Genomic DNA, 21,719 nt, shown 5'->3' with positions numbered 1-21,719 from the left:
TCCAGATGCACTCTCTGAACTTCAGATTGTGCAGACTGTGTGGTGGACACGTGTGCTTCCCTCTGACACACCTTTGAGTTAGGAAAACGGCTGACGGGGTGAGTGGGGCTTGTGAGAGCCTCAGTAAGGGTCCATTCACATTGTGGGGTGATTTGCAGATTGGAGAAGGCCTGGGGCTTCTTGCAGCTTTCCTGTTCCCTTTCGGTGGGATAAGCTGAGCACTTGATTATCATTAGTTACATTTTAACCTCCTTCACTACTTTCATGAAGTCAGAATTTTTTTTGCATTGGCTTGGCCTGCAAATAGTGTGGGCTTTGGTGAATAAGCTGATGCCTCCTCAGGTGAGTTTCTGTTTGGTTTTGCACGTTACTGCTGCTCCCTGCCTGGGTAAGGGCTTTCCCCGAAATCCTCCATGTGGCAGATATAACAACAAAACTAGAGTGGTGGGCAGAGAACCCTCCTTTCCTACCCCACGTAGCCATCTGGTACCAATCATATAGAGTTCTGCCCAGGCTATTGAGTGGACACCGTTTGGTACCTTTCTGGCAAAAGCCTGAATTCACCTCGGAAGCATCGACAGGGAGCTGGTTCTTTGCTTGGTGTGTCTAGCTGCTATGTACATACAGCTCTGAAGCTTCCCTGTGTGGGAGTTTTACAGCTTTCAGTGTGGGGAGAGGTAGGCGGCATTCAGGTCCTTGGGCAACCCTGGTTCATTCCCAGTGAATCCTCTGTACTTCTCTCTGGAGTGCTAGGGCAACTGTTAAAATATCATGAATCTTCTGGCAAACGTGAGTTCACACGCACACACTTATGCACACACACGCAACCCCCCTGCCATCGCCCTCTCACACCATTCACAGCTCCTATTTCGCCTTATGTGCTGAGCAGATGAATTTCTCTGTGGCCCTTCTCTCACCACCACATCCCTCTGCAAGGGTGTGTGCCTCACACACTGATCAGGCCAACCTTATCAGTGACCAACAAAGTGATTTTTTTTGTATTCACATTCAAATTTATCTTGCATTGCTCTCCCCAAAGACACCCTAACTGAGAGGGGAAAAGAGCACCAGCAACAAAGCTGCTGTTGACAACTAGCAAGCAATGGGTTCATGCTTTATATGGAGGTTTATTAAGTGGCTGAGGAAAAAGATCCCTCACTGAATGCACTCCAATCCTCAACCTTCATCTTCTAAGGCTTGCCTTTTTTCTTCCCATATTTGTCCTCCAATGTTTTCTGCAGGTTGAGATTTAGGGCATTTTTCTGATGCCATTTCCCTGTAAAGAAGGCAAATCATAGTTCAGTTACAGCCTCCCTTCTAATGTTATCATTTGTCAAGGATTTTTCTAGCTCTAGAGCTCCCCTCTCATGAAAATGCCAATTTCTAGTCCCCCCGCACCTTTGCCCAAACCCATCCATTATCCTTGGCAGAAGCAGCACCCATCTCAGGAATTCAGCAATGTACTTTTTCTGGCAGAAGCCATACCTAGCTCATCAGTCCTCCTCCCGTGCCAATTCTTGGGATCCCTGGTTGCCTTCTGAATTATATCAGGGGTGTAGGAATCTTTCATCAAGCTTCGGCTCTCCAGTGGGCCACCTGCAAGGAACAGCAAATAAGGAACTGTACGCAGAAATCGCCCTACTGCAGTCCTGGAATTGAGCAGGGGAGCAACATCAGCAGTTTCAAGGGCTCAAGAAAAGGCATGTGTTGACTGAAATACTTTTGATCAGGTGTGTGGCTAGGTGCTGAATAATAGCTTCATCATCACCCAGGGTGGAGCTTCTGTTTGCCAATTTATCTGCTTTTCATCCTCAAGTATGACACATGCAGAGGTATCATCTTGATTTGTATCTCAGTGCCCTTTCTTTAGTCAAGTGTCCACTTATCTCCTGTTGAATCTCCTCATTCCTGTGAGTAACTTCCTATTCAGCAGCACAGCTCCACAAAAAGCACCATCTTACCACTCCAGGCCTTCCTGAGCTCCTTTTCTGCCATGACACTTAACAAATAGTTCCCAACTGTGACTTCTCTTTTTAACCCCTCTTGACTTTTAGCCATTTGAGGGGGCTTTATTTTAATCTCTCATCCTTTCCTCTTCACCTACCCTTTCATTATACCCTTCCCTTGCTAATAATGATTTTGAGCTCCCTGGGGAAAGATGTCCTTCCTTTCTGGGTGACTGTGCAAACCCAGGACAATGCAGTCTTCAATACCCAGCAAGGTCTTGTCATGGAACATACTGTATAAGGAAAAGGAATCTGCCTCATGCTGGTGCATGTGAGAAACTGGAATCGGAGACAATTATTTCAGTTTCTTGGATATGACAGTAACAAGAATGGGATGAATGCTTAGTTCCTGATATTTGTTTAGATGGAGGGATCCCTGAGGACCTTGGAAACAGAAGTTTGGGGAAGACATTTCAGAGCCACACATCTCTAAAGGTCTTGAAGAGAAATAACATCAGTATTGCAACTGGAGGTAACTTGGGACTGGACATGACAGGGGACATTGAATTAAAAATGGTGTTCATTAGGACAGCTCCAAACATGGAGGACAGGGGTCATGACACACCTTCACTTTTCACACCTTAGGAAAAAAAAAGAGTGAAAGAAAAGAAAGGAATACACAGAAAGGGAGGCTCTAGCTTTCCTTTCCTCAAGCACCAGAGCTTGGAAAAGCAGTGACTATGGATAGAAGGAGTAAGAGGGGGAAGTGAGGGTCACCTACAGTCAGGTCTCTACCCAAAGCAGTGTGGCTGCCCCGAGGCCAGGCAAAGTGTAGATGGAACTAGCTTTGAAGGTCAGGCATAGGTATGTGTGTCCCCTCACCTTGGAAGATATTTGATCTCAGGTTAAAACCCAGCTGGTTGTAATCATCAAAAGATGTAGAGTTCAAGGAGTTTTTTAGCATTACAGTACGCTCGCTGAGTCTTTTCTGTCCCATGATTAATGCTGTCTTGCACAGAGCTTGTCGTTCCTGAAAACACAAACAACAAGGAACCACTGTCAGTCCACGTTCCGTACGTGCAGCAAACTCCTGGCATTTCCACGCCTGCACAGGTTTTTGAGTTATGACTAATCCCTGGGACCTGGGTCTGACCTTGAGTCTCACTCAGCAGCTTCTGTAGGCATTGTAAATGCATGGGATGACTAGCACTGGTAAAAAGGGGGGGAATTAGAAAGGGATGGCAGTGTTGGGCCCTGGACTGGGTCCTGGTCCCACGTTGTTTTGCCTTGCTGAGTTGGGACTCTGCCTGGCTACAGGAACCTTATAAATGAAAGAAGGATGGAAAAACAAAATTTAAAAAGACATGGGAAAGGCTATCTGTGGAATGTCACTGCCCCATAGTGTGAAGCCCAAATCCATCCCTCTACATGTCTTCTAGAAACTGCTAATATACTGCTAACAGAAACTGCTAATATACTGCTAATATCCCACCCACTCAGCCCCCTGCTACACCATAAAAACAGCCTTCAACCTGCCACAAAGAATACATGAAATGGCTTCCCCCAATACCTCTTCATCACTGGTAAGTTCATCTGCACTGGCAAATTTGTATTTGCTGTTAGTATGGATCAAGCTGTTTCTCTTCTCCAGAAGAAGCTTCCATTCTGCTTTCATATCTGGCCCTAATGAAGCTAAGGACTCTTTGGCACTTAATCTGCTGTTGGTCTTCTTGGCTTTTTCATAGCTAGCTTTGATGGTCTTCTGGGAAGATCCAGGCCCTCTAGACCTCAGTGTTTGGTGCAGGTCTGCTATTGGTTCTTTGGCATTTGAGACAGGTTTCGTGTCTTCTGCTTCCCTCTGCCTGGATATTGCAGACAGGCAGTAAGTGCTGTTCCTCTGACTTGGCTCATGCCCCACTATTGGGTCTTCGGTGGCAGAAGTATCTTCTATTTCCTCTTCAAGTCTTCTTAAATCAAGACTCTGCATGGGGGGAGTTTTGGCCTGGAGACTCTGTTTGTTCTGTTTTTTAGTCTGAACACACTTTGCAGAAGGAGATGCCTGGTATTTAACAGATGTGGAATCCTTTGCTGTTCCCTGAGCCACTGGGCCCTTGCAGATCTTCCAGGAGGCTCTGCTAGAGCTCCTTTGGGAAGTTCTCTGTCTGCTGGGACATAAGCCTTCTGGAAGACGCTCCTTTTTCCCTTCCTCAGGTTCCACTTAAAGACAAAAATAATAGCTCAATGAATTTGATACTCTTTTGATGACAGATGGTACTGTAAATGGAGCTGGAAACAACCGGACATGTCATTGTGTCATTGTTAGACAACAAAAGAAACATTAAAGGTCTCAAAGAGGGAAAGAAAAGACTAAAACCCAACAACCTAGCAGCATTATACCAATCTTCCTGCTGAACAAGGTGAAGGTTCCTGAGGAATCTTAAATGTTCTTCAGAGATGAACATGCACACAAGTGTGGAAGTAAAAATCTTGTGGTCAAACACGCCCACAAAGGTCTGTGTTTTCTTATGTGTAGGGGCCCCTCCAACCCATGATCACTCTCACTCTCATGAACATGCATTTATAGTCTCTGTGACTCATCGGTATTTGCTGATGAGTTTACAGCACATCAGTGGCTTACTGAGCTCATGCAGGGAGGTACTGAGACAAGTCCACCAGTGGAGGAAGACACTCTCGGGCAGGGGGATTTTAACCCATCAGCCCATGGCCCATGGGATTTCTGTCCGAGTAGTTTTCACCCACAGAGGTACATGCAAATCTGGATGGCATGAAGGGAGGGAGGGAATGACACACAGCCTCACGAGCTGTACTGCAACGCAAGCTCTGAAGGAGGGACAGCTTCTCTGCCATCTTGCTTACCTGAACTGCTGTTGGTCAGCACAGTGTCACTTTCTGCCACATCAGGTGTAAGGGAAGTTGGAACCTCTAGCACACCCTTGGAAGAGAAACAAAGGCTGTGTCAGGTCCAGAGATGGGAAAGAAGGGGACAGTGGTCCTGACCATCTTTAAATGACGTAGATTATTCTCACAGAAATGTATTATACACCTTCCTAGACCAAGATAGAGCTGTCCCTGCCTGCCTGCATGGTCGGTCCTACAACCCATGATCCTCTTAGATTGAAAAAGCATGGAAGTCCTGCAGGATTTCACATTAACAGCTCAGATGGGACAGCCTGCCTAGGACATGACCAGCCAGTGCCTCTGGGGAATACTGGGCTGCAAGAGTTTTCACAGGCAGTGGTGCAGACACAAGCCAAAATGGAAAAAAACCTCAGTGAAAATGCCGTTTTTTATTCTGAAGCACCTAGAGATGTCAGATCTGTCATGTGCTGTACAATTATAACAGTTCCTTCTTTTGGTGCATTGAAGTAAGGCCAGAAAAAATGGGGAGAGGAGGTGATAAACATAAAATGCCTGTGCAATGCTGGCTATGCAAAGGAAGACAGACAGGCTGGAGACAGGGTTTCTTCCCTGATTCTGGCACAGACTATCCCATTTTGCTTTGCTAGTCCTGCTGATGTGATTGATCCAGCACCCAGCCTTTGCAAACTGCCTCATGCACTTGGAGGAAACTCATGTCTTTCCTGAAGAGGGAATGTCTGTGTAACCCTCAGTCGTGTCCTGCTGATGGCCTCTGTTCCTCATCCCAGCGGGGCCCTACAGGCTTAGCCCATGTGAAACCTGTGACAGTGTCCTGGTTTCAGCTGGGATAGCATTAATTGTCTTCCTAGTAGCTGGTATGGTGTTATGTTTTGGTTTTAGTATGAGAACAATGTTTATAACACACTGATGTTTTCAGTTGTTGCTAAGTAGTGTTTAGACTAAGTCAAGGATTTCTCAGCTTCTCGTGCCCAGCCAGCAAGAAGGCTGGAGGGGCTCAAGGAGTTGGGAGGGGACACAGCCAGGACAGCTGACCCAAACTGGCCAAATGGGTATTCCATACCTTGTGACATCATGTCCAGTATATAAACTGGGGGGAGGGGGCTGGGGGGATCACTGCTTGGGAACTAACTGGGCGTCAGTCGGCAAGTGGTGAGCATTTGCATTGTGCATCACTTGTATATTCCAATCCTTTTATTATTGTAATTGTATTATTGTTATTATTATCATTATTAGTTTCTTCCTTTCTGTTCTATTAAACCATTCTTATCTCAACCCACAAGTTTTACTTTTTTTTTCTGATTCTGTCTCCCATCCCACTGGGTGCAGGGGGAGTGAGTGAGCAGCTGGGTGGTGCTTAGTTGCTGGCTGGGGTTAAACCACGACAGACAGACAGGTTACAACTAAAGCCATGGCCCATGGTGGTGAATATGCTAATTGTGAGCCTGCTGGCACTAGCAGCAGTACAAATGGGATCTGGATCAGGTAGGGATACATGTTTGCGTTTGTCAAATTAGCTCATGACATGACATAATATGCTTACCTTCTGCTCTTGAGGTTAGTTATTGGAATGAAGACACCACCCGACAGGGCAGGCAGCCTACTGCTTCAAAGTTAACTCACCAACTGACTTGAACCAGCAGCTTATATTTTACACTGTGCCAGTACTTTGCAGCAGCATGTCTGGTACAATATTGGGATCCTGAAGCTGAAGTTACTTTATCAGACTCCAGGAGTCAGTGCTGTGTGCTCTGCAAATGTGTTAAGAGACAGAACCTCTCCCACAAAAAGAACAAGTCCACAAGAGATGAAGAGAGGAAGCCAGTCCTTGCTCACGATCCGTTTCTTTTCTGTATCATTTTTCATTCTTTTTAAAGAAGAGCCAAACATTTACACATGATCAATGTGAAGGAATCTGTGTTGCTAAATAAACTCCTGTGTTAACTCCCACCTCCCACTTAAAAGAAAAGCATGTCTGTCTGTTATTATTACTATATTCAGTGGAAAGAACTTTCCAGTCTGCTGTTGTAGAAATTCCTCCTCTCCCACTTCTTCCAACGAAGCAGAATTTCTTTGTAATGAGGCAATGTGCTCGTTTCCAAAATCCCGTTCATTGATAACTTTAATTTCCCCAGTTCCTCCTGGATAAAATGATGCTGAAGCCTCCAACTGTTCCTACTTTCTAGTTTGCAACTGTGTATGATGTTATTGTTACTGCTTATTGTTCATTTTACTTCTGAGCCTGAAGGTCCAAAGTCAAAGAAAGCACCATTCTGAGACTCCTACGTCTTGATGCCAAGAAGGACTTAAAGGCCATTTGACCATCCTCCTGGATACCAGAAGCCACAGAACTATGTCTACTTATTCCTTTGCTAAGTCAATTCTGTGAGGGACAACAGATGACATACCATAAAAGACATATTTTGATCAAAGAGCTAAAAATAATTAAACTTGATTTTTTTTTCTGAATGAAAAAGAAAACAAAAATTGTATGTTTAGCATAGCCTAACCGTCTGACTTTCCTGACATGGAGCCATGGAGGAAAGAGGGAGCAGTCTTTCCCAGGCAGAAAATTAACCTCCTCTGACAGGTGTAGGAATAGGTATGTCATTCTCACCAGCCACCAGATGTGGTCAAGAATGGTCTCATATGCCTCCCTTATCTGTCTAGGCCTCCAAAATATGAGGAGATTTCAGTGACTTTCCAGACCTGAGAAGCCCCATAGGTGTCAAAATGACTTTGGATCTTTTCTTTTTTTTTTTTTTTTTGTTATAAAAAAATAGAAAAGATCCAGGATTGAACAAGAGGCAAAGCCTCTTCCATAACTACCTCTCTCACCTGGTCCATGATCCCTGATGTGGTGCCACAGTGAATTGTACAAGCAGGCAGGTCCTGCTGAAGTCCAGATATGGAGGTGGGATGAAGGCTGAGGAAGAGCAGAGACAGTTGCTAGGGAACAACCCTCCCTCTATCTATGAGCTGTGGTCTCCACGGGAACCAGAAGAAACATGGCAGAGATCAGTGTCATCCTTGCTGACTGAAAAGGAAAACGAGGAGAGTAAAAGGCTCATGTCTCATGAAACACCTGTACCCAGAAGGTCTCACTACATACATAGGATTTCTTAGAGACTTTCATAACACAGTAACAATAATCAACAAGACTATATTTCAGCAGAACTGCATCTTCTAGCATTTCCAAATGCTTCATATGAGCTCACTGACCCCCATCAGAGAGGAAGGGGAAGGTGCCCCCATTTTGCACATTAGACAAGGGGAGATGGTGGGCTGGCAAAAGGTCTTACACTGAGTCAATGACAGAACCACAGCTTGGTCCTCTGTGTCCAGCACCCAGTGCTATATTTTAGCCCTGGACTTTTCATCCATTGAGTGCCACCACAGACCTGAGCTCTCACCAGGTCACCAGAATTTCTGCAAGTCTCCAGGGAAGAGTGCAACTCTCCTTCATGTTGCAAAGCTGCTTTTCCCACCCAGCACAAGCAGGTCACAGGTAACAGAGAAGAATTAGAAATATTTGGAGATGCATCATCTTAGAAGTAGATTTTATTCATTGTGAGAAACCAAAAGATTGACAGAAATCTACCGATCACTCTTAGAAAAACTGGCAAAACATAAATCGGCATGTTTTTTTCTTTACTTCCATCTCCTCCCTTTCCCTGTATCCTGGGCTGGAGGCAGCTGCTAGATCTCATTGCCCAAGAAACAGCTCTCCCTCTAGGCCTTGTTGCGCTTCAACTCAGAGACCTTGTAGCGAGGTGGGGCACGGTGGAACCACTCTGACCAGGAACCGTCATAAATAGCCACATCACGCTTGCCACACAGGTAGGCTGCCAAGGCAATGTGACATGCTGTGACACCTTTGCGGCACGTGGCCGTCAGTGGCTTTGAGAGATCGATTTCCTTCTCACGGAATATTTGTTGGATCTCCTCAATACTCTTCTCATGGCCAGTTTCTGTTAGGAATGAGCGGAAGGGTATGTTCACGGCGCCAGGGATGTGACCAGATTCCAGCCCTGCAAGAGTGAACAAGAAAAGGAAACATGAGCAAGGAGAGATTAACGTAGGTGATGAAAGACACCTACAAAAAAGACATTACAGAGACATCACTGCAGATACTCCCACTTTTTCCAAGATACTCATTTGTTTCAGGTGATGATGAAGATGCAAAACAGTATGGAGCTAAAAAGAGGAGGACAAAGATTATTCAGCTTCGCTGAAGTCAAAACTTCCACAATATTTAGCAAACTATTTCCCCCCTGAAAGCAATGACAGGCAGGAATCTGAAGAAGCCCTAGACATGACAAGAATCAAAGAACCACCACAGAAAAGATCCTAACAAAGGCGTTAAGGGGATCTGTGTAAAGAGGAATACAGCAGTGCATTTCTGACCTTCCCCAAATATGCCAGCAGTGTGTAGTGACACAGTTTTCAGAAGCAGGAAGTGTGGCTTGTATGTGGAATTTGTGAAAGTTATTATCTGTTCACACATTCATTCCTGTGTCACCTTAAAACTGTATTTCAGAAAAGTAAAGCAACCTTAAAGTCAGCCACATTACTGCCGAGGCAGCTATCCCAGGGCAATGGGGTCAGAGAAGTGAGAATTTAGATTTTGTATCACTTTTTATCCACCCCATGGATGAAATCAGCATGGGTTCTGTTTGTCTACTGGTATAACTGACCACTTCAGGCAAGTTGGAAGTTGCACCTCGAGAACAAGGTCTTTAGAGAGAAGCAAATATAAAAATATGATGGATAAGATTTTCATAATGCCCTTGAAATTCAAACTGTCACTATAGGCTTAATCAAAGTCCATTACACTCTATGCAAGCTTTTCCACTGACTTTGCAAGGCTTTGGATCAAGCCTCACTGGAACAGGAAACATTACGTATTACATTGAAAATGCATTTCAGGGAATGGTGTCTTGCCAGGTTTGAACTTCTAGGTTTGAACAGCCCTGGGAAAGTCACATAAATAGTAATCTGTTTCACTGACAGCTTTCCGCTTGCCTAAGTCATGAGGGTAACTGATGTCACGAGATGGGAGAGATTGGGGCAGGGAATGTTCGTCAGTCAAATGATTAAAGTATACCTAGTCAGAGATTGACATCACACATCATAATGACACTGCAGTTTCATCGCTCATGCAGAGTGATGTCATGACATGATGAAATATGTCACAAGGGGAAAACAGGGTTTTGCTGAGGTACTGAGGAGGGGATTTTTGCTCTGCTGGACAAAGAGTGAGAGTCTAAAGACAACCAAAGCTGCCCTGAGTCAGCTTCACAAGATCTCCCCCTGTTCCAGATGGACACTCTTTGTCTTTTGATTTAACCTCCCCGAGTGCCTTAGAAATCTGGCACTGTTGTCTATTAGTCACCTCATGCATCCTTCAGAAGTGTTTACCATTACAGGGAGAAGTTGGGAGAAAAACTGCTGACTTCTGGAGGGACTAACATTTTAAAAAAAAAAAAAAAAAGACAGAGTTTTGGACTGATCCTTCCACCACATTTTTTCCAATTCCAGAAAACAACAGTTCATCACTTCAGTACAGAGAACTGCAAACCCCACGCTCTGTAATACAGTGTCCGTATGACAGAGGGGAAATAAAAATGATACAAATGATGGGTGTGAGAAAACTTTGTTTGTAGTTCTCAGACTGCAGAGCTTCTCACTGGAGCATTACATGCCTAGGTATTCCACAGAGTGAATGGTCCTGACCCTGTCATTTGGCAAGGGATTTCTGCAAGGCTCTGCCACAGTACTGGTGATCATCCCAATACAGACAAGTCTGTGGGCCACAGAACAACACTCTCACACCATCCTAGGGCACTGGGAAGTGTACTGAGATCAAGAAGTCCTGGAGGCTGAACTAGAAGGGCCAGCTCTTGCTCAAAGAAGCTTGCTGGGCCACTGATTCAGTTCTTAGGTGTCCCAGGCCCCATGGTCATGATCACTTTTCTAGATTGTTCACACATATTAAAATAATATGGTTTATACCTCTCTCTTATTGGAGACTGCTGTGTCATACACTCACCACCCTTAAACAACTCTTCAGTTAGGAGCTGAGCAGATCTGAAAAGAAGTCTCATTTTAGAGCATTTTTTACTTTAAACTACAGAGAGACTTCCTTGCTCCAGAGATTAAAAATTCTGTTGGAGTCAGAGACCAGTGCTTGTACTCTGCGAGTGAAAGATGGGGAATTCTGTAGTAACTGCATTTACTCATGTATGTGGAAGTTCAGCTGAAAGGAAGAGCTGACATTGCACAACCACAAGCCCTTGGACTGCCTAAGAAGTGCTCTTGAGTGGTTGAGGAAGTTTTATTAGCTCTCTCTCTCTGCTAGGACAAGAGCAGAGAAACACAGGACTGGAAGGCAAGGCTGGAGGCAGCTGGGATCTGAACAGGGGAGAGGATACATCTGCCTCTGCCTCATATGACACAGAGCATACTCCATGCCAGATTCATGCAGTCACCCTTAGTAACTCCAGGAAGGAACCCTAGGATTACAGAGCCTGTCTCCCAGTGACTACAGTGATCACTTTATAGGCTTGCTCTCATAAAAGCATCCATCTCAGAAGCAGTTTGGATTCTTGCCATGAAACTTTCCGCTGAGGCACCTCCTTGCTCACATGAGGAGGAATATTCATTTCCAACATTAAGTTCATTGCAGTCAGTCCAAACACCATTTATCCTTGAGCTAACATTGCCCTGCAGCTGAAATGGTTTTTTTTCCCTTTCTGCTACTGCTCCAACATACTGACGGCGAGCACTCAGCTCTCCCAACAGCCTCATGCCCTTAGCCTAAACCCAGTAAGAGCTCATTAGATATGCTTTTCACTGCCTCAGCCACGCTAGAAACAGTTCTAGGTGACCACCAGGTTTCTGGATAAGGAAGTGGCATTTCCTAGCATCTCCATTGGTAGACAGGAGGTTAATAATTGCTGTTGTCAAGGCCAAATTGCATCTGAGGTTCTTGCACCCAACTAATTCATCCAAGTCTTATGCTCTTCTATTGCCTCCAAATGTGAGTCTTCAGCTTCTAAGAGAAACACAAGCAATTAAGTGTTTTGGGCTACTAAGCATCCAACCTTGCTCTCTGTAGCATTATACCTCCTGTCTCTTCTATCACTGCCCTCTTCTCACACTGAACTAATAATTACCCCTCTAATACTATGTCCAAAGTATTAATGAAGTCCAAATGGAAAAAATCTACCTCACAGGTGCTTCCAATGGCTGCAAGAAAAGATCAGACATAACTTCCAGGCATGCATGTTCCCATTTCTCTTATCTGGCAAATCAATTACGTTGGCAAGGAAATAGAGCCCCTAGCTGCTGTACAGGTTTAATGAGGTATTTTATTCAATTTTGACTTCATTTCAAATAATTTTTCTTGAGCATTTTTTGAAAGTCTTCCAGTCTATCCATGTTATGATAATAGATCAACAGCTGCCTAGGTTGTGCTGTACCTCCTATCCTAAATACAAATATAAACTTTGCTAGTGCTTCTGTCCTACAGAACCATGCTCTGATTAAATTTATTAAATTCTTGCCTCATGCAGTTGCAATGTCACATGACTGATTCTTGACACTTATTTGGGATGGAGATCATCTGCCTGACAAATTTGAGCACATGGATATCTTTTGGTTATACTCCCTCTTTAAGAATTATAATTTCTGCTCTTTCCCCTTCTTCTTGCTACCCCTCCTCCTACTCTGCAGACTTATCCTCTGGAGAAAAAAAAGATCGTAGCACAGACTCAGTATAATTCTGAAGCTGTACACAAATAATCTTTCATCTGGAACCCCTGCTAACTGCATAGCAACCCTATTTACTCCTTCTCTCCTTGTTCTCTTTTTATTCACTTTGCTCCAGCAGTTTTTGTTATTTTTTTAATTCCTTTTGCCAAGTCTCACTCAGCTTGGCTTCTGGCAATCCTCCCTCACAATTTGTAACCTGTAATAGGTTATCTTCTTCACTGCTTAATCCCCTTTTCCACATCTGTTAAGATTCTCTGCTTAAATATATATATTTTTTGTTGGCTATTTATCTAGCTAAGACTACAGCCCCTTCTCTCTAGCCTTTCCCTCTGCGATGAAAGCTCCAAATGGAATTTCTTAATGTCAAAAAGATAAAAGATGTGCCTTGTGCACATTTAACTCCCCTTGGTCTTGGAGTTGGCTGGCTGCAGATAGCTGTTCCTTTCCAAATGCCTCCTCTGTTGCCTCCTTTCTTATCTCTCTCTTCCATTCAAACTGTATGCCTCAGAAGGGACCATTAGTGATCTCACCTAACCTACCATGAGCTCATTGGAAGGAACACTTTAACCTTGGTCCCGGCCAGCTCCCTGAGAGTCCTCACAGTCAGATCAATAGGCCTTTGCTACCAATGTCAAAATACTGTGTGCGTATACAGCCAGAAAACCCCCTAAGAACCAGCAGAGCCATGGTGCTAATTCTGGCAGCTGATGTTTGTCACCCTCATCACATGAATAGACAGTTTTGGATAGTAGGTTCCTGTGGGTTGAGACAGACTTTGATGAAGTCTTTCACTCTCTGTGTTGTGCCTTGAGTATTACTTCATGGTCCAAGTAGAGCCTGTCCACTCCCAGCTGCAGACTCCACTTGGAGAAGAGAAGGAAGAAGCAGCAACATTTCATTCACACTCCCACTGCCACTGAACATTCAATATGAGCAAAAGCTTTATGTTTGGGGCAGGGAGGACTGAGATCTGGGAAAATGGGCAAAACCTTAAGAGTTGCATATGTGCAAGGGAGACGAGGACTACCCAAGGGCTGAGAATGAGAAGAAAAATAGTTGGAAGCTCGTGAAACGACTTTGGGTTTGCTTTCTTTTTTAGATAACGGATTTCTTGTCTGGCAACCTTCCCCTCTTTTCTCAGGTGTCTGCAAAAGAATTCAGAAATTCACAACTTTTCTGTATGCATTTGTTGAGCCATAATTCTTGTTCCCCGGTTTTCAGTGCCGAATACTCAGAGAGACTCAGCATTGGTAACCATCATGGAATTTTTTTTATCAGCTGTCCCTGGATTGCCTGGGACTGTCTCAGTTCAGGCTGGCTCCATAGACCTGCACCCTGCAGCACTTGTGTAAGCAGGCCCTTGCAGAACCTGGCTGGTCCGTTGCTGAATCACAGCTAGCGAGCAGGACCGAGTTGCTAGCTCCTCCAGAAACACAGCACTGTGCAGGGACACCTTGAACCACTCAGTGCATAGGTCAGGGCTGCACACCTGATGGGTTTATGCTGCACACCATGCATGAACATCCAAGCTTTTTCATCCAGAGCAATACCTGCGTTTAAGACCTATGAGACCTGGCTTACAGAAACACCATCCATTTTTTTTCCACTCTGGCAACCTGGGTAAACGCCTCCCAGCAACTAAAAATTAGCCATGTATTATGGTTTATCTTGAACGCTACAGAGGTCTAAATCCCAGCAAGGTAGCTGCTGCATAAAACAGGGACAACTAATTCTTACCACAAGGAGCTGAAAAACTAAAGAGGCAAAAGAGTCAGCTGAAATTAGCCTCTTCTAGAGATGGAGTTCATGTAACTGGAGAGATTAATTGACTTAATTAGGAAGTCAAGAGCTGAGGCAATAATTAAACTGAAATCACCTCAAGACCATTCTTCTCTAAATTGCAGGCAACGTTTCTCCTCCCTGATTGGATGACCCGTGTAATTAATGAGCATTGATTTCAAATTGCTCTTTTAAGTGTAAGCGCTGCCTTTTACCCACTGCTGCCTGTAGTGCAGCTACTGGCTAGCCTGGTTCAGAAGGCTGTCAAGGTCCTGTGGAACAAGCAGCTGCAGCTGGAGTGCTTATCCTGCTGGATCTGCTGTGGGAAGCAAAACTGGACCACCACGAATAAACTGTTCCATGCTGACTCATTTCAAAGGAAAAATCTGTTTTCAAGATGCTGACAGGGGCTGCGGTATTTGTCACCTGATGACAACCTCCACTTTGGGAAAGAGAACGCGAAATCCACCAGCTCCCAGTGAGGAGCGTTTTATTCATGTCTTAAGGTTAAAATTCAACCTTCACTTTGATGGGCTGCAGTAGGTGAAGAGAATGAGTGATAAACGTAACTCCCCCTCTCTCCCTGCAAGTATCCTCTGTCACTCCCATTACCTCGCTCAACCTTCAGCATTGTCTTGCACAGGTCGAGTGTGTTTGGGGGGGGGCTCACTGTAGACACTTATGCAAACCACGTGTACAGAGCCATTTACAGCCAAATGCTCCTGAAGTTCAGATGCAGGAATTTATTTCGGGGCACGGTGTGACACTCAATGGCTGTCCAGCAGCACACACATAAGAAAACAGCCAGAACAGAATGACAATTGACCTGCAAGGCAGCAGTGCAGCACTGCCTCAGGACCGCAGAAGCCTGCCGCACACCTGCTCCTGCAGCGTGCAGCTCAACTCAGACCCAACAACTGTTGCTGAGCTTTCCTGTGTTTTGTGTTTGAAACTCTGCATTTCTTTTTAAACCATTTCTGTGATTCCCTTTTGGAGGAGAGGTTATTCTGGGATATACCAAGGCTTAAATTACACTGTAAGGGCCTCCTTTAACAACCAACTTGAATTTCGTTCCAGGCACATTGCTGTACCAGCTGTCCCCACTGCACAGGACTCCCCCCCCCCGGCTCCCCGCTGCTTGCATGTGTTTGACTGACATAACAAAATCAATTTTTGTTGCTGTTACTTGGGGCATCCAGAAGAGAGAGGTTGACAGCCCATACATTCGGGAAGGGTTTGGGGCTTTTCTTGCTTAAGTTTGTTAGATTTAATGGCAGAGAGCAAAAAGACAAAGATCAGCTCGAGCAAGCTCTCATTTGCTGGGAACCAGAGCAAGAAGGAAAATGTCCCTTGGGTTACTGTATTGCCTAAACCCTGGGCTTCTGCTGGTGCATTCATTATGGTGAGAGGTGCCTGTATGAATACTGATAGTCTGTGCGTGTCTGCTGGTGTTAGATAGGACCCCGAACAAACCCGTGGGGGCTCCCACCTCCCGTGTTTGCATTCTGTCTGATTAACTTCTGCAGGGTGTGGGATGGGGGATCCTGGAGCCAACCGACTTGCAGACCTTTTCTGCTATTTCCTCCTGCAGCTTTACAGACAACTACAAGAAAAGCATTCTGAGGGCACTTGGGATCTGAATGCTCAACTGTGGATCCCTTAAGGTAAATCAACAAGTTAGGCTGAGGCACGCCTGTGCATTAGGAAAATCTGTTTGCGGGCTGGGACGAGTTGTTCCACCCAGACTAGTATCGACACTCATCCCGCTCTGGTGCGGGGAGCAGGTGCCGTTCCCACCTCCGTTACCTTGGTCCAGCTCGGTCCCCCGGAACCGGCCCTCGGGGCGGGAATCCACCACCTGGAACCGCAAGGACCCCACGTTCTGCATCATCTCCTCAAAGGTCTTCAGCAGGGCTGTGTTCAGCCTGGCCTTAAAGACGGCCGGGGCGGGCTGGCTGACCTCCGCCGTGACGGGGTGGCCCTCCTTCACCCAGTTCTTGAAGCCGCCATTCAGCACGGAGACCTCCTTGTGCCCGAAAGCCCGGAACATCCACCAGGCGCGGGGAGCGTAGAAGGTGCCCAGGTCGTCCCCGTCATACACCACGACATGGGTGTCGTTGCTGACCCCCAGCCGCCCCACGTAGTCGGCGAAGTGGGACTCGCTGGGCAGCATGAAGTCATACGGGGAGGACTGGTCCCGGCACTCCTCGATGTCGAAGAAGGACGCCCCAGGGATGTGCCTCTCCTTGAATTCCTGCCGGGCGTTTCGCTCCTGCGGCGGGTACCAAGAAGCATCCAGGACCCGCAGGCTGGTCCCCACCCGCCCGGCCCGCAAAGCCTCCGAGAGCCATTTGGCGCTGACCAGCGCCCTGCCGAGCACCTGAGGCGCCATCTCGGAGGGCGGAGGCCGAGAGGGGGCGCCGCCCGTGGGACCACACACACACACACACACAAAATGGCGGCGGCGGCGGGAAGGGAGGACGCGAACCGGGAGGTGCCGCCCGAGGAGGCGGCGCAGGGGCGGGCTGCACCGCCCGGGACCGGCCCGCTGGGAGGGCTCCGGCTTCCCCGGCGGCGGCCATGGCTGGCGGGGACTGAGGGCGGGTGCTGCTCGGCTGAAGCCCAGCACGGAGGTACGGGGCTGCCCCGCTCCTTCACGCCGCTGCTACGCGGAGGCGAAAACCGCGGCCCCGCCGCCGGGACGGGAGGGGTGGTGGCGGCGGCGGCGGGGGTTCAGCTTGTGTTGAGGGGCGGCCAGGGCGCCCGGTCAGGCCTCGGTTGAGAGATGTGGTCCGGGGCGGTGAGAGCGGTGGGGGGCTCGGTCCCCTCCGCTGGTGTTAGCGCTGGCTGGTGGTCGCTGGAGGTTGGAGGGGCCGGGTGGGCTACAGGGGGCTGGGTGCAGGGCAGGATTGTGCCGTGGCTGTCCCGCTCGGGGCAGGCTTTGGGCCGAGCTCTGCGAAACTTATTTTCGGGGCTGGAGCGTTTCAGACCCCTCACTGTAGGCTTAGCCAGCACCTCAGTGCAGATGCAGGTCTTTGGTCCCAAAATGCATCTTTGTCCAGTTGCCTTTTGTAAGGCTCGTCTCTAATTTGCCACTCTCTTCCTTTTGCAGTCAGGTGGATTTAGGCAGACCCCAGGAATCGGGTAATCTCGGCCAGGACTCGGAAGCAATGTCGCAACAACTCCTCTACCGTGCTCTGGTGTCTGCAAAATGGCTTTCAGAAGCCATCAAGTCCCAGCAAGCTGGTCTGGCCTTGAGGATTGTGGATGCATCCTGGTATTTGCCAAAGATGAAGCGTGACCCGAAGCGGGAATTTGAGGAGCGCCATATCCCTGGTGCAGTTTTCTTTGACATTGACCAGTGCAGCGACCGTACTTCACCTTACGATCACATGCTGCCCAAGGCTGACGACTTTGCTGAGTATGTGGGGAAGCTGGGTGTGGGGAATGATTCCCATGTTGTGGTGTATGATGGCAGCGACCAAGGCCTCTTCTCAGCACCTCGGGTGTGGTGGATGTTCCGGGCCTTCGGACATGAAGCTGTCTCCCTTCTGGATGGCGGCCTGAAGAATTGGCAGCGAGAGGGGAATGCGCTGAGCTCTGGCAAAAGCCAGGTAGCTCCCTCTGAGTTCCATGCCTCCTTGGACAAGTCCCTGGTGAAAACCTACGAGGATGTCTTGGATAACTTGGATTCCCACCGCTTCCAGCTAGTGGACGCGCGCGCTGCAGGACGCTTCCAGGGGGTAGAGCCAGAGCCCCGAGATGGTAATGTGCCTCCTGAGACATTGGCATAATTAAAAGGGGCTTCATTTAAGGTGCCCATCTCTTTGAGTCCTGTAGAGGTAATGAAGGGAAGTATGGTTGTCCTTTATGGGATGGGACTTGAGGCAATGTATCCACCTGTCCTCCTCTCCTTTTGACTAGCAAGTGCTGCTCTTTGAAAATTCAGGAGTGGGAAAGCTGTGTATTTTTTTTCTCATGAGGGGCTGGGGTGAGGAATGTAGCTTTCATACACCTCGAACATACTCATTGGTCTCTTCATGTGCTGGTGCTGCTCTTGCCCTCAGAATGGCCTGTGGAGGTGCTTCAGTCAGTGCCTCATCAGAGTGAGTTGCTTTGATGTGGGGAAGATGTGGAGGGAACTGGGAGGAAGAACAGAACTTGACAGGATTGTGTCCATGTGGTAACCTGAAGGTTAGAGCTATCCTTCCTGAGTAATCAGTAATCTAGTAAAGTTTAACAAAAATAAATGTATTTGTTTTAACAAAATACACTAAACAATAAATACTCCTCCCAGTGAAACAGAGAACAGGTTTTGCAATGGATTTGTCCCAGACAGTAGAGGTTAATTCCTATCTGTATTGCTTTTCCTCCAGGAATTGAGCCTGGTCATGTCCCTGGGTCGATGAACATCCCCTTCACCGATTTCCTCACAGAGTCTGGCTTAGAGAAGACCCCTGAGCAGATCCGCAGTCTGTTCCAGGAGAAGAAGGTGGACCTCTTAAAGCCAGTGGTAGCCACATGTGGCTCTGGGGTCACTGCCTGCCACGTGGCTCTTGGGGCATACCTCTGTGGCAAACCAGATGTTGCTGTGTACGATGGGGCCTGGGTGGAATGGTACATGCGGGCACAGCCTGAAAATATTGTTTCTGAGGGAAAGGGGAAGACGGTGTAATAAGCAGCTTCATCTCCCAGCTGTGCAGATAATTTGCCTTGAAACAGGATTTGGAAAAGATGGGTTTAGCATTCCTGGTTAAGTGTCTTGAGGTTAAGGTGTTCGGTAACAAGTATGGGCACATGGGCACTTTCTCCTTAACCTACTGCTACTGCTTAGGACCATAAAGATGATCTGGGCAGCCAGTTCTAGGTGACCCTGCTTGAGCAGGTGGGGTGAACCAGATGTTCTCCCAAAGTCACTTCCAACCTCAGCTGTTCTATGATTCTGTGACCTCTTTACCGTATCAGATGGAAGGGAGGAGAGTGCTAGTGGCAGCATGGGGAAGTAATTGAGTCAAGCTAAGCTCATGATTCAGGATGTTCCAGCACGTTCACTTACAGGATGGTCATACTTGTATAACTGTGCCTCATGATCCTGCTAGCTGCCTCTGTCCTAGAAGCCTTACACGCACTTTATGGCTGTTTTGAGTGCAAAACTTTGGGGAAAGACACAGCTGTTAAAGGAGCAAATATGGCTCCCAGGTTGCCTCTTAGGTTAGAGACTCAGTTTGGATTTCTTCTTGCATTTGGACTCTAACTGCAGTGCATACTTAGCCAGTTTTGTACACCGTAATCCAAAATCCCCCTTGGGGAAAAAAAAAAAGATTCTGGGATTAAAAAAGGGTAAATAAACATGTGTTTCAAGGTCTGTTTGCTGAATGGAACTTATGTGAGTGTTGCTTGGGTGATTCCTTTTCAGGAACTCTCTTCCTATGGGATCACTTTGTCTTGATGATTTGAATGAGATGTTTTCTTCTCTCCATGAGTAGAACTACGTCTCTTACCCTCAAAAGCTCTTTGGCCCAGGAAAGACTGGAATGCTTCTCTCTTGGGACTTTTCACCATCTTCCTCCTTTCAGTCCTTGTCCATTTGCTTTTTGGCCTAAAACTCCATGTTAGTCAGTCACAGCTCTGTTCTTCCAAGACTGGATGTCAGCTCACATGGTGAAAATTGGACTGCATGGGTGTTTCTGCTCTTTCCATGAGAGTTACCATGTAACCTTAAAAAACTTAGGAGAACTCAGATCTACAGAGGAATAGCCCACAATGGCACATATTTTTCCCCAAGACCATTGTCTTGTATCTGAGAGTTGAAATCCCCCTGGGTATCCTTCACAATGTTCAAGAATTTGTTCTTTCTAGGATTTTTTTCCTATTAACAGAAAAAAAAAAAGAGAGAGCCTGCACCTATTCTGGCCCACTGGTAACTTAGAAAGTTATTGAGACAGGTTCTGCTCTTGGGCTTGCAGCAATAGGTACCTGTGGACATCTGAGGATGATGGGGTTGTCTTTCTAGGGGGTGCTATGGATGCTTATGGTCGCAGATTTGCAGCGTCCCCTCCTAGCCACTGAATATGAGGGCTGGATCCTTTCCTATTGGAGAGTGTTTATTCTTCATGTTTCCTTTGGCCTCTGTTGGCTGCAGGCCTGGCTTCTTCCTGGGCTTGCCTTGCATGCACACAAGCTCCACTTCTGCTCACCCGTGGAGCTGGAGTTCCACTGTCCAGATGATTTCCTCCTCTGTCCCTCCCACCCACACATGCAACCTGACCCTTATTCCCACCTATTTCCAGTGAAAACATTGTTTCCCTACCTACATCCAGTCTTAACAACGTAGCTTTTCAGCAGCTTGGGGCTGGCATTACAGCAAGTGCTGAGTATGCAGAGTGTGCAGGGGTCTGAAATGAGTGACCCTTTAGTACACAGTGCAAGATAGAGATCTGCCAGCTTCCATTTAGTTCTTTGGGCTTAGACTTCCCAAAAGGGCTTCCTTTGCAGGTTACAGCATGCCCTGCAAATTGTTAAGACTTTCAGTTCTGGGTCTAACTGACGGTTTAATTAATTTTCTTCTTCTTCCTGCTAGGGAAAGGTTTGCTACTCCCGTGCTTTATGAATTTCCCCACCCAGGTAATCACTGTCTTTTTAAAGGCTGGTAGCAACACCTTGCTTTATCCCAAGTGGGGTAATTTTCTAGCAACTGTTTCCTGCAGGGGAAAGGGAAGAACTAGTTAGCATGTCATGTAGGACATCTGATTGCAGTCTGTAACTGAGAGCACTTAAACTTTTTAAGCTAAGTATGGTGTTGACATGAAAACAAAAGGATAAGCACTGGCTGGGAACAGCAAGTGGTGATAAACCCTCTCTGGAGGGGCCTCCCAGTCTGAGCAATGTGGGTGCTGCTTTTTAAGATACTTTAAGTTAAGGATACTTGCACAGGCAGTGTTGCCTAGCATGGGATCTTATAGCAGGATCTGGCTTGTGATGTCTTTTCAGGTCTGGATTTCTAACTTCTCCCACCATCAGCCAAGCTATAAGGCTTTCATGTGCTGGGTCATGAATGTTTAACACCCTGGGTGTGGCTGGGAGGTGAGGCTGATTTTGTGAATATGTGGCCAGGCCCCTGTGGACAAACAGGAGTGCTGTGCTTGCTGTTTCTCCAGGAAAATTTAGATATTAGAGAAAATTGACATATTCTTTCAGACTTTATTAATCATTTCCAATGGATGCAGGGGGCTGGCTTTTACCCTTGTCCTTCCAGAACATTTGGCAATGCAGCTTAAGTACTGTGTTTCTTTTTTCCCGGCTGACCCCAGCAGTCCCTGG

The 21,719-nt window shown here is 46.8% G+C and overlaps 3 protein-coding genes across 4 annotated transcripts; 1 reads left to right on the top strand and 2 right to left on the bottom strand.

The window, feature by feature from the left end:
• Positions 1-1,107: 1,107 nt before the first annotated feature.
• On the bottom strand, positions 1,108-8,258 carry CIMIP4 (ciliary microtubule inner protein 4). The gene is made up of 6 exons (XM_069807315.1): positions 7,683-8,258; positions 4,824-4,899; positions 3,517-4,163; positions 2,829-2,976; positions 1,486-1,596; positions 1,108-1,276 (listed from the first exon to the last, which is right to left on the bottom strand). The coding sequence occupies exons 1-6, from the start codon at positions 7,689-7,691 to the stop codon at positions 1,191-1,193; spliced, it is 1,077 nt and encodes a 358-aa protein (XP_069663416.1). The 5' UTR covers positions 7,692-8,258; the 3' UTR covers positions 1,108-1,190.
• A 129-nt stretch (positions 8,259-8,387) lies between these two features.
• LOC104318904 (thiosulfate sulfurtransferase) lies at positions 8,388-16,860 on the bottom strand. Its single transcript, XM_069807318.1, has 2 exons — positions 16,206-16,860; positions 8,388-8,875 (listed from the first exon to the last, which is right to left on the bottom strand). The coding sequence occupies exons 1-2, from the start codon at positions 16,789-16,791 to the stop codon at positions 8,577-8,579; spliced, it is 885 nt and encodes a 294-aa protein (XP_069663419.1). The 5' UTR covers positions 16,792-16,860; the 3' UTR covers positions 8,388-8,576.
• A 39-nt stretch (positions 16,861-16,899) lies between these two features.
• On the top strand, positions 16,900-19,780 carry LOC104312803 (3-mercaptopyruvate sulfurtransferase). 2 transcript variants are annotated; one of them, XM_069807316.1, is made up of 3 exons: positions 16,900-17,032; positions 17,512-18,164; positions 18,776-19,780. In XM_069807316.1, exons 2-3 carry the CDS (start codon positions 17,570-17,572, stop codon positions 19,072-19,074), a joined length of 894 nt encoding a protein of 297 aa, XP_069663417.1. In that variant the 5' UTR covers positions 16,900-17,032; positions 17,512-17,569; the 3' UTR covers positions 19,075-19,780. The 2 variants fall into 2 exon arrangements, with proteins under 2 accessions (XP_069663417.1, XP_069663418.1); XM_069807317.1 differs by having other exon boundaries at positions 16,923-17,032; positions 17,516-18,164.
• The last annotated feature ends 1,939 nt before the right edge of the window (positions 19,781-21,719 follow it).

This window comes from Haliaeetus albicilla, chromosome 19 (assembly GCF_947461875.1).
Source record: "Haliaeetus albicilla chromosome 19, bHalAlb1.1, whole genome shotgun sequence".
In the NCBI taxonomy this organism is placed as follows: Eukaryota; Metazoa; Chordata; class Aves; order Accipitriformes; family Accipitridae; genus Haliaeetus; species Haliaeetus albicilla.
Note: the sequence above shows the minus strand (reverse complement) of the source record. Positions and strands in the feature narration are given on the sequence as shown.